Below are 12,198 nucleotides of genomic sequence, written 5' to 3' on the forward strand. Positions count from 1 at the left end.
GTGACCCTAAATTTTGACTTATTGTACATCGGAGACTAATGCGTCACAGAAATGAAACGACAACTATTCGTCAAAAGGTACTCTGCAAAGGTAAAGATTAATCAACTTGAGGAATATTGTGATTATATCTTATGTTTCAGGTCCCGAAGATATGGAATTTCACCGTGACATGGGCTTCCCCATGGGACCCGATGAAGATGATGAGGAAGAGGATGAAGAAGTTGTAAGTAACCTTTCAACTCTCCAATCTCCCTCTTTACACACTCGCCTTCCATACAAATCCTCCCTCTTCATAAACACCTTCAAACAAGCCATGTCATGCATCTTGGTCTTTAAGATAGATTCCTGGATAATCTGAAGATGTTAAAAACTTGTCTTTAAATGATAACAAATGTGTGATTGTTGAAGTGATATTAGAAAATATTTCTTGTAATATTTGGTTGTAGACTTCAGAAGTAAGATCAGGTATTGATAAGATATGAAGAGTTCCATGTGTAATAGGATTTCCACTTTGGTGAAATCACATTCAAAAGTTGATTGCTGTTGGAAGTTGATGATTTGACATTTCGTACATTTATGAGTAAATGGTTTCTGAAATGCTACTTTAAAAGAAACACAATTCTACAATGCTATTATCTATCTTCCATCGTTAACTTCAACATTAAAGCCATGACCTTATGATGCCTAAGTGCAGAAGACATTATATATTTAGACTTTTATCGTAAGTTTTTGTAACTATAAGTTTTCAGTTTTAGAACCAGTTGTTAATTTTTCCACAGGACTACAACAGTCACCTGCATATCCAGCAAATTCTCAACACCTTTGACCGCGCTGTGGACAGCGACAACTCAGACCAGGAAGATTTGGTGGCTACCTGTGACAAGGAGACCAACACTGACGGTATATATGCCACAGCCCAGCCAACCATAAAACGCCGACCACCACCACAGCCCAGTGTGGCCAGTTCTCGTGGCAGCACGATACGTCGCTCTCAAACCTTCTCTCCCGCCTGTAGGCCTGGTAACGATTACATCTGCAAGGTAGGGAAAAGTGTTCCTCTTTGTTTATAGATTTAATTTGGTAGTGTAGCACTTGAATTTGTTTGAATTATTGGACATGTTGTTACAATTTTCACAACATATTATGCTATTGATAAACTTTCAATTGTGTATTGATGGCCAATTTGATGTGTCAAATTAGTCAACAGTATGACAAGCAATCAGGAATTTCAACTGTTTCTCAAAAGCTTATTGCACTAAGTTTATATATGGATTCATCCTGATTTATAGCATGTGTTCAGCAGTCCAAAATAATGGATTAAAATGAAATTGAAATATTCTGTGTGTTCTTTGCAGCTTAACCGCAGTGACAGCGATAGCTCTATGCCCCATTTTAAGAAAGGACCTTTCCAGAGACATTCTGCAGAGCGGCGGAGCTTGAGATGGAAAAGGGTATGTATTGCCTCAGAGAAAGAAATGAGAGTGTTTTGATGAAATTTAGATTCTTCCTACAGGTACAAGCCTTTTGGATGGGCCTTTTGGATATACTAATTTTGCTGACCGAATGGATTACTTTTACTTAGCTCCACAAATAAGTCTGTCAATCCTGAAATGTCGATGTGGTTGTCTTTTTCCATAGAGCATATATCTGGTAAAATTACTGTTTATACAAGCTGTCATTTGTACTTACCTACCTCTACGTTTAAGAATTCTACTAGTCTCTGTCGCCATCATGGAGTGCCAGTGAAAATAACAGATCATAAGTGTTATTTATGTTACAGCTAGGGAAATTAAAGGGAGACAACCCTAGGACACCTACCTAGCTCAGAGATAAGGCTATGACCATATCTTTTCCTGACTCAAACTTGTTGAGAAAAATCTGGCCAATCTTCTCAATTGAACTCATTCACCTTGAAATTTCACAACGAACTGTTCTAGTCCTTGATTTAGAAGAGTCTAAATGTGTTTTCAGGAATGAATGAGTTATTGAATTCTTGGCCAGTTAAATGCTAAGGATCTGGCTAAAAGAGATTATAAATTGTCTAAAACATCTTTATTTATGGGCATAAAATATGTGATATTTTTGTGTTTTAGGCTACAATCTGTGGTACGAAAGGAGAGAAGATTCCACTACGGACGTCCATTGACCTTGAGCTTGACCTTCAGGCTTCACAGATGAAGTTGAGTCACTTGGATGATGACATCAGTCGTCTAAAAGAACTCACGGTCACCCTTGAACAGGCCAAGGCAAAAGGTGAAGATGTCTATCATGTTATATATTTAGTAGGGGTTCCATATCATCATTAGTTCATTTGAACTCATTCACCCCTAAGATTTCATAATGGACTGGTCTAGTATTTGACTTAGAAGAGCTTAAATATTTCTTCAGGGTTGAATGAGTTCAGATGAATAAAAAAGAACACCAAAAGGCAATTTCTTAGGAATACTAGCTGATCTGTTCGTGATGGTAAAACATAAATAAAACATTCATTTGATTTCTTATTACTGTATGACATATTATAAATAAAGAAGTAATTTTCATTGCAATTCTTATACCAGTTCTCTGAATTTTAAGATGAGTTGGTTACTCAAAGCTGTCTCAACTGACCTGAGTTATTGAATTTAGCTGTTTTCCTGACATTAGGTGTTTCTGTTATATTTTATCACCTTAACGAATTTCCAAAGATTTGTTTTTGTTTGATCTGTCTTGTCTTCTGTAGGAGAGACAGAACTTCCATCCTGGTTAACGGACGATGAACACTTCCAGAAACTCCTCACAGATGCCGATAGAATGGTGAGTATCACTTCATCAGTAAGGCTTAAAATTCTCGTCTAAACACCTCAGAGATGTGGGACTGTAAGATATACAAAACCAGTTGGTGCTCAGAGCTACTCAGATTGTTCTTGCGCCTGTACTTGAAGGCTTGAGCAACAAAAATTATCTTCCCCAGGAAAAAATTGAAACTTTAGATGGAAGTATGTTGATTCTGAGCGGGTATGGTGTTTTTTTTTTTTTTTTTTTTTTTTTAAATCATCATTTTATCAAACAAAATAGAACAGGACATGTTACATGTTAATGAATATGCTATACATTTAATGAGAAGTACAGGTAGTTAAATTGAATTTTAGCCGTCTAGGCTCCAATGCTTCTATTAGCGTTGATAGTTGTAATATTGGGACAAGGTTATATTTTTGATTTAACAAGTTATTTACCTCACTTCAAAGGAAAAACCCAAACAAACAAAAACCACATTGATCTCTATTTCAGTGCTTGACAGTTCTGTATGTTTTTCGTTATTTTTATTACCCATCTAAAAATCTTTTAATTATTATGGTTATTGCCAAAAATTCTAAGAAGATTTATATATAGTGTGAACTTCTATTTACCAACTTTGAGGAGTAAGAGTCCACAGAGATCATTTTAATATGCACTACAGCTAGGATCTTCATAGGATTTTTTGAGCAATATGGATCTTTAAATGATCTTGTTTAATATTACTTTATAAAGATCAACATTTTCTTACAGATATTGTTTAGACACCATTCCGCACACGAAGTAAGATATGACTTTGGTCCGAGACAATAGCATGTTATATCCTGTTCTGTGCAGTATCGGCTAACCCTTGTCTGTCCAATACTAAATGGAAAATACTGCCCACAATCATGTACTATATATAGCTTTATTAACGTCAGTTAACTTCATAACAGAAAATACTATTAGTGTATCACAGCTAGCTATTTATGAACGTTGCTAATTTTACTTGTAACCAGAACATATTCTACCTGTGCCCTTGAGATGTGACCTTGAGGTGTGTCCTTGAGGTGTGACCTTGAGGGGAGTACTTCAAGGTTGTCCCATCTCTCAGAATTTAAACAGAGCTTTTTATCATTCTTTCTAAATATTGCAGTGGCGTTTCGTCCGTTGTTGTCATCTATGGTTCATAGTACCAGTATATTTATTTTTCGCGGCCAGTAGCATGCTTGGATGCAACTAGACTAACAGGCCAAGTACTTCGTATTAAGCCAGATTGTCGATTTTTCTGAATTCCTATCAAACAATTTCCATTGTATTTCAAAGAAACACCTTAATCATTCATCACCTACTTTAAAGGTCACAAGGTTCAAATGATTTCATGACATGAGCACAGTGGCATGCTAATTCATTTCAATAACAAAGAGGCCTGAAAAGAAAGCCATAGAGATATTTCATTCCTGTAGCTTTATAAGAAAATTGAATATTGACCTTGACCTTCCTAACAGTATCAGACATGTTGAATTCGGAACATGAAATTAAAGCATCAACTATTTGTATGAACAAAATTGATGTTCTTTAGAACTCAGTTGACTATTCAAGCCCATCAGCCTTCTGTTGCTGATATTTTCATCAATGCTTTGTCATATGACAAACAGCATCTGAAACTCTTGATAATACCAAATGGCCTTAAACTTTATGGTATAATGATTTCCGGTTGTTAGAGTTAAACTCTATATAACATAACATAGCGCTCATCATATAGCCACACCTATAAAATCCTATATACTTCACGTCTATGCTAGCTGTTACATTATACTTCTATTAAATATATATATATGTAATTATTTACTTACATGTAATCATACTTATACATGAAGGTGTGCTGTCGATAAGGACACTGTCTTAATTAACAGGCCTTCTTTCACATCATTAACAGAAATTGGTAGAAACAAACAAAGTCCAACTTGATTTCTGGCATTCTTATCATTGATCCTTCACAGAGATATCTAAAATATACCTGAACAACCAATTTTCTGAACAAAAATGATCTTGATTGTTTTCAATTCTGAGGTATTTGTTTGATTGATTTCATACCAAATACTGTCTGATAAATTTTACCTACAATTTAGCCTGTTGTGTCTAAATGAGGGAAGTTTTAAATTAGAATTTGATCAATTATCATAAACAGTTATCATAATGCATTAAGTGTTCTCTGCCAGAACTATATTCTGTGATTGATATTTCCCATGAATATTGTTAAGCTTATGTTTAGTTCAGCAGAGATGGCATGGTTCATACTTCCCCTCAAAACATTTTGCAGTTTGATCTCTTGCAGTTGGTCGTTAATAGTGTGTTTACAATATCAAATCACTAGATATCAATACCTTGTCTGTTTTTAATTGCAATGAGAGGCGGGTCTTGGTGAATTGAAATCGTCATGTAAGTGTAACTTTCACCACATTTTTTTTCCTCTCAGCATTTTATAATATCAACTTCTGACTTTCAGTCAACCAGGCTATAAATACCTGGTAAAAAAACTCGACATGTTTGAGTGCATGGTGCATACCTGTTCTTCAGTTTTTATTGACAATTTTATTTTGCATGCAGTCTTAGGCATGGAAATGTATATAAAAGTCCAAATGAATGGCATGAATGTGGATATCATTAAATCTAATACACAATTTTTTATCATTTTAGAATTGAAATGATGCAGGTGTTTAGTTATTTAATGGACATGTCACATTAATTATTAAACACTTAAATTTACCTGCAATAAGCATGATTGTACATATCTATGTATTTACATGTTGTTGAAAAATTTATACTGTGCATACATGTATAAGAATTTGGAAGGTTACTGCCGTTCTATCATAAGATTGCACGATTGTGTTACAGTACTAGTGTATCGACTCACTGTAGTAGAATATATCGCTACATGGTACAGGTGAAGTGTCTATGTAACACGCATTGTGATTGGCTGAAGTGTGTATATAAAGAAACGTTACACAATGCAACCTATTTGTGCAATCGGGACGTTGTAAGTACGTCGAAACAATTACAAATGTTCATAGATAAACATCTGAAAAATTAATATTTGTAAAATAGAAGTATTACGCTGTAAAAATAAATAACGCTGATATATAGAATTCGCGCTGTAATATACATGACTGTTGGGTGTTTTTTTCCGTAGTACACCTAGCACATGTGACGAACTTGACTGACAGAGTTTCCTGAAATAGCTGTTGTAAATATATAAATAAGATGATTGAAAAAAAAATCAAACATGGAAAGAGATAACACACAATCAGGTTATACTAGCTGTAGAAGAATACATAATATTGATTTTTAAAAACATGATAATACTGGTACCGTTAATGAATAAATATGAAGGTCAAGAAGAAAGTATCTGCTAAAACAACTGTTCAGTTTCATAATTATGGTAAGGTATATTTAAAATGTCAATTTAACTCTGAATTTGAACTTTATACTGAATAAAAAAGTGTGGAAGTACTAAAAATCGTCGATCGCCAAGCTGCCAACGCGTGCATATTATAAGTTACCGGTAAGTTACATGTGTGTTTGCACATGTGTAACGTTACGTTACTATTTTAATCTCGCCAAAATTAGAAGCGGTTCAACCGATCACAGCCAAAATTAGAAGCAGTCCTCAACCGATCATATGTCGACATGTCAAAGCCACGAACCGATCTAAAAGTACGCGAAAGGGTAGTGAAAATGTACAATGATGGCATGGGGTGTCCTATGGAAATATATCTAAAGCGGCCGACGTTTGTAAATCCACCTGTCGGAAACATCGCAAAGTTGTGCGAGGAACAGCATGGTTCTCTGCTTCCACGTGTTCGGTCTATCATGACACCAACAAAGGTCAGTGAAGAAGTTGTTAAATTCGTCGAATATCGGAAGAAAATGAGACCAAGCATGGCAGGCTAAAAAAAACAGCTTTATTGTGCACACACGTTTTTCTCTTCTATTTTTAGATCAACTCAGCCAATCACAATGCGTGTCACATAGGCACTTCACCTGTAACATGTAGCGATGTAATCTACTACAGTGAGTCGATACACTAGTACTGTAACACAATCGTGCAATCTTATGATAGAACGGCAGTAAATCTTTCCTGGGTCATAACTTATAGATATAGGCCATAGCTAGCCTTTTGTCATAAAATAGTGATATTCCATCTTAGGATATTACAGAGTTATCTGCCCTTCTGTGTAGGTATCAATCATAATGTCATTAATTTGTGTGAATATTTTGACACAGAAGTCAACACCAACCATGTAATTAACGTTAAATCTAATTAAATACTTAATTAATTCATTGCTGCATATACCGTGTATATATGATTCCTAATTTTTAATTGAATGTTTTCCACATAGTTTAAAAAAAAATAATGTTGAAATATCAAAAGTCTGCATCTGTATAATTATGATTGTATTTTCACCTATCTTCCTTTACATATGGAAAAGTTGCCTTGTTTGATTTTCCTCAAAAGAATTTAGTCCAATACTCTTTGCTCATCTGCATGTAGAACAAGTGGTGATATGCTGTATGTCATTTGGAGATCAATTTCTAGTGATTCCTTAGTTCTTATTCCATTAATTTTCCGTGGATTGTATTGGTTTACTGGAATGCTGTATATTGGTAGCCAAATCAGTTTGTAAATGAAAACCTCCTTCCCATCTCGATTTTTTGCGGTATCTCTCTATAGCTTGGTATCATGTTTGCACATTTTGTAAGGTCATATTCTTGTAAGATAGCTCACTATGTAGCTCATTTTTTCTATCTTATTATTACGTATATGGTATCTACTTGGCTGTTGAGAAGCATTCAGACTATATACACTTACTCTACTAGCCCTTGTCATAGCATCTATTACTTAATCTTGATGCACAAAAATTCATCTTGTGGATTCCAGATGTTATTTGTAATTTCCATAGCTATGAAAGTGTTACATATTTGAAATCTAGTTACCAAACATTTATCGTCTCTTGACCTTTTTTGTCTGTCTCCAAATAATTTAGATTGATTGAATCTTCATAAAACACTTGTTCAACATCAATATAAAAGTTGGCTAGTATACTCATAGCTTATAGTCATCAATTGCTCTGTCTATATTTATATACAAATTTCAGATTTTAGGATGTAATTTGTACTTTACGATGAAATAACTGTTAATTTCTATACGACAGGTAAAAAAAGATGGCCAGAAACTGTCAAAGCAAGATCGACGAGCAGAACAACTCCTGAAGAAAGTGACAAAAGACATCCAAAAAATCAAACGCACAAATCCTAACTGTAATGCCAATACATTCAGGTAAGTACTCCTACAACCTACAATCAAAATCTTTTCGTCCCTGCCTTGCTTAATTAGGTTTAAACAGAGAACTTCTGGATCATCTTACGGATCAAAGTTTCACTGATACATTTGACTGCTGACTTATGTCTTCCTATAATATCTTGATGTCTCATACATAGACTTTAGAGATTTTCTGAATCGCAGAAAGTTAATAAAATATTACTTTATACATGAATGTATACCTAGCTCATGATCAGTGCACTAGGTCAGGTCTCTTGACTGCATAAATGAGCATACAATGTAGCTTAACCGAGTTACATTTATTAATGTGAAAGAAAATAATACTATACTTGTATATGCAGGAAAATTTACGCTTTGAATGTTGTTTTTCCATCCATTTGACATTTTATTGAGCAAGCATACAAAATCAAAGTCTATTTATATAATTTGACAAGTGAACAGAAATTGAGCAGTAAAAAAAACATATGCATAGATTTTCCCTTTTAAGATGTACCGAAGTACCAACCCAATTTTCTGTTAACAGGGAGAAAATGGCATTCTTTACAACTGTTAACATGCAAGTTCCAGTCGTGGCACCAGAGGGTGAGGCAAGTAACGAAGAAGTTGTGAATGCACCAGTGGTAGCACCAGAGACAGCAGGAAATAGCGAGGATCCGCGCTTTAACAAGTTTCTCAAAGACGAGCGTGTCGGACAGGAGGTGTAATGCTAAGTTATTTATCTACATGGATAAAACTTTGATGGAAACGATATGAGGAAGGTTTACACACACTAATGTTCATTGTGTGGAAAACAAGGAAGGACGTGAAGATTAAATGGACTTGTCCTGTGTCATCGTAAAATCCTTGCTGGTACAGCATTGGGCATTGAAGACAAATTTTCACTAGAACGGGTATTATCGGAGATTGGATTGTGTCTTTCTCGTTACTTCAGTTTTTATGCAAATTACCGGTTACTGATATTGAGAGTTGAGAAAATTAGTACTCAGAAGCAAGGGACGATTCAGAATCTGTCGAAACTTCTGGAAGGAGCTTTTGCTTGAGGCAATTCATTCCAAATAGTTTTATAAGAGTGCCCTGTTTCAATATTGCTCATGAGGCAGAATGGAAAGTTAGAAAATGTGACAGAATTACCGTTAACTTTAAAAAACATCCTAGAACAGAACCAAGACGAAATATTCGGCTCCTTGATACAATGCTGGAACAGGGCATAGAGTTGTGTTATAATAGCTTCAGTACTGAATGGCTTGGGTTGTACATGTTGTTTGTCTGAGAGAAAATGAAAGATTGAATCAAGTTTTCAAAGAGTCCGTCCCTAACATGTAAGTTTATACGGCAGATTTGAAACATTGCTTGTGAAATCAGACATGTGTCAGTGTCTGAAGGTGAAAAGTTTCCTTGAAGTTTTTTGTAATGAATATATTTCAGACAAAAATTATAAATGATATGTTACTAATGCTTATAAAATTCACCCATTTAAAGGGGGGAAAAAACTTTTGGGATGTTTCTAATGTTTGTATCTAAATGACACTGATAAATTTTAGGTTTTAATATATTAACCAAGAAATCACATCTGATTAATCAATTTAAGAGAGAGAATGGTTTTAAACTTTCGTTTTAAAAAACACAGCCAAGATTTCTGAGACAATGAAGTAGTTTGAGCTACTAATTTATATATGATGTGTATGTTTACAATAAAAAGCAATAAATATATACGTAGTGGTCACAATTAATACCGGAGACTTGTCCCAAACCAACAATATGCAAAGTTTGTGCTGATCAACGTGCGAAAAATTTCTTAAAAGAAAAAAAAAGTGAAAAACACCCCTTGTTAAACCTATTTTCATATCAACAAGTGAAATTATGTTGGTAAGTAATTCACCCCTGAAGATAAATTTAGGCTCTTCTAAATCAAAGACTAGACTAGTCCATTATAGTTATTAAGTTTGAAAAACATCTGATCAAAATATGTTTTCTTATGTGGTTGTCAGCAAAACTTTTTTATTTAGTATGTTGATCAGCATAAGCTAAACAAAATCATTCGGGTGTATCCAAGTCTTAGCTCAGTCACTGTGCCTTTGCCCAGTCTCATTACCTTCATCATTTTATGTTGTCAAATATCTGTTTGTTTGTCAATGTTTAGGGTATATGTACATGAGAGTATACAGTGCTGGTTAAGTGTGTAAGTGAATCATGAATGTAAGATATTTTTATTACATTATCTATTTCGGCTTTGAATATTACAGAGTTGTCTGCCCTTTTAAAATTGTAGGTTTTAATTGTTACAGCGTAAGTGTTGAGTGAAAGCTACATTTTACATTTACAAATGTGATGATGTGAAAATCAATACCTACCTACAAGTGCAGATAACTATGTAATATGCAAACAAAGAATATCATACCAAAAGTTACCAAAGGTCACTGATTAGATATATGTATATACCACAAATCAACACATGTAGAGCACTTCCGTGGAGGTTATTAGACAGCATGGCAACAGAATATGTAAATACTTTTGTCACCATGACTACAAAAATAAACTCCATTTGTTAGGTAGTCGGTGTGACATTCAGTATGTTTGGCAGTGATTGTAAACACTTTGAGCTTATTATCGCCCGAAAAACCTTGGTTTGACACCCAAGTCATCATGTGAGGAATCCGTGCGGCTTACCGACTGGGTATTTTTTGTGACAGTGCATCATGCCTCAATCATGTTTTTCATTATGAAAACAAAACGCACAATTACATGTATAGTTGAATTTTATGAGATTAAGTTAAAATTTTCATGAAAAGGGAAAACTGGCCAACAGACATATTGCTAGTGATTTGTCACATTAAAGTTTATTATAATGGCTTCATGTATACAATTAATGGTAAGAGGAAGAAAATCAAAATTTTTATTTTTAATTATTGTTGAGCTCAAATCATTAAACCGAAGCTAATCACAATCAAACCTCATTAAGATATTTTTATAACACAAGTCCTGTAGATAGTTATTGATGTAGGATATGTCCTAAGGCTTGGAAGGATGGTGTAGGATACGTCCTAAGGTTTGGATGGTTGATGTAGGATATGTCCTAAGGTTTGGATGGTTGATGTAGGATATGTCCTAAGGTTCGGATGGTTGATGTAGGATATGTCCTAAGGTTCGGATGGTTGATGTAGGATACGTCCTAAGGTTTGGATGGTTGATGTAGGATACGTCCTAAGGTTTGGATGGATAATGTGTGATATGTCCTAAAGATTGGATATATGATGTAGGATAAGTCCTAAGGTTTGGATGCTTGGTGTTTTTGTGTTTATGCTGTTTGCGACTCCTTATTCATATATATTACATTTCATATTTGCCAGTAAAATCATATTTTCCGCTGTGTTGTCATCCAGGCCCCAAATCATGTCAGTACGATCAAGTTCATTGTTGTAATCTGTTGTTTAAATAATACAATATGGATAAGCAAATGTTATAAGTTTGAGGTAAAAATGGGTATATGATAATAAACAAATATTTGACATTAACCCAGCAAAGAGAAAATATCTGAATTGTTGAAGTTTCAGCTCAGAGTATTTATTGCCATGCAAAGTGCTAAAGGCTATTTTTGTGTCCTACTAATTGTGTATGAACATTTAAGTTTAGATATTTCTGCATGTTTCTACAGTTTATAATTTCCCTCTAATGATGAATGAAGCAGAGTTACGCCTTTATTACACCCCCCTCCCTACATAATTAATATAATTAATGATGTTAATTAATAATTATTTTTGGTTGTGGTGGGTGACTTTCGTGGATTTTGAAATCTGAATTTGTTCATGAACAACTATTCAATTTTCATTATTTTCTATCAGTTCACTGGTTGAACGTTAAAACAATTTTATTTCATTCACCCTGAAGACACATATGAACTGTTCTAGTTAAAAGACTGAAATAGTCCATTATGAGATTTCAGGGATGAATGAGTCCGTGGGCCTGGACATGACTCTATATTTGATGTTGTTTGCTAATTTACAATTTTGTCTCATCAATTTGTGTATAGCTGCTTGAGCCTTGTACATAGCCCTGTATATAGATGTATGCCATTTTATACGCTATAATATATTTTGTACATTATT

General features: G+C 34.4%; 1 protein-coding gene across 5 annotated transcripts in view; it reads left to right on the plus strand.

The window, feature by feature from the left end:
- Positions 1 to 9,878, plus strand: part of LOC138328533 (protein WWC2-like) — a 35,498-nt gene extending 25,620 nt beyond the window's left edge. For 2 of the 5 annotated variants that reach the window (XM_069275377.1, XM_069275379.1), the window contains exons 18-25: positions 141 to 223; positions 780 to 1,040; positions 1,356 to 1,451; positions 2,094 to 2,253; positions 2,720 to 2,793; positions 3,526 to 3,555; positions 7,968 to 8,092; positions 8,619 to 9,878. In XM_069275377.1, the coding sequence (XP_069131478.1) occupies positions 141 to 223; positions 780 to 1,040; positions 1,356 to 1,451; positions 2,094 to 2,253; positions 2,720 to 2,793; positions 3,526 to 3,555; positions 7,968 to 8,092; positions 8,619 to 8,799 (1,010 nt within the window). In that variant the 3' untranslated portion in view covers positions 8,800 to 9,878. Of the gene's footprint in view, positions 1 to 140; positions 224 to 779; positions 1,041 to 1,355; positions 1,452 to 2,093; positions 2,254 to 2,719; positions 2,794 to 3,525; positions 3,556 to 5,165; positions 5,194 to 7,967; positions 8,093 to 8,618 lie in introns of all 5 variants that reach the window. The other 3 variants (XM_069275380.1, XM_069275381.1, XM_069275378.1) reach the window with 3 other exon arrangements.
- Positions 9,879 to 12,198: the final 2,320 nt, after the last annotated feature.

Source organism: Argopecten irradians, chromosome 7 (assembly GCF_041381155.1).
Source record: "Argopecten irradians isolate NY chromosome 7, Ai_NY, whole genome shotgun sequence".
NCBI classification, from domain to species: Eukaryota; Metazoa; Mollusca; class Bivalvia; order Pectinida; family Pectinidae; genus Argopecten; species Argopecten irradians.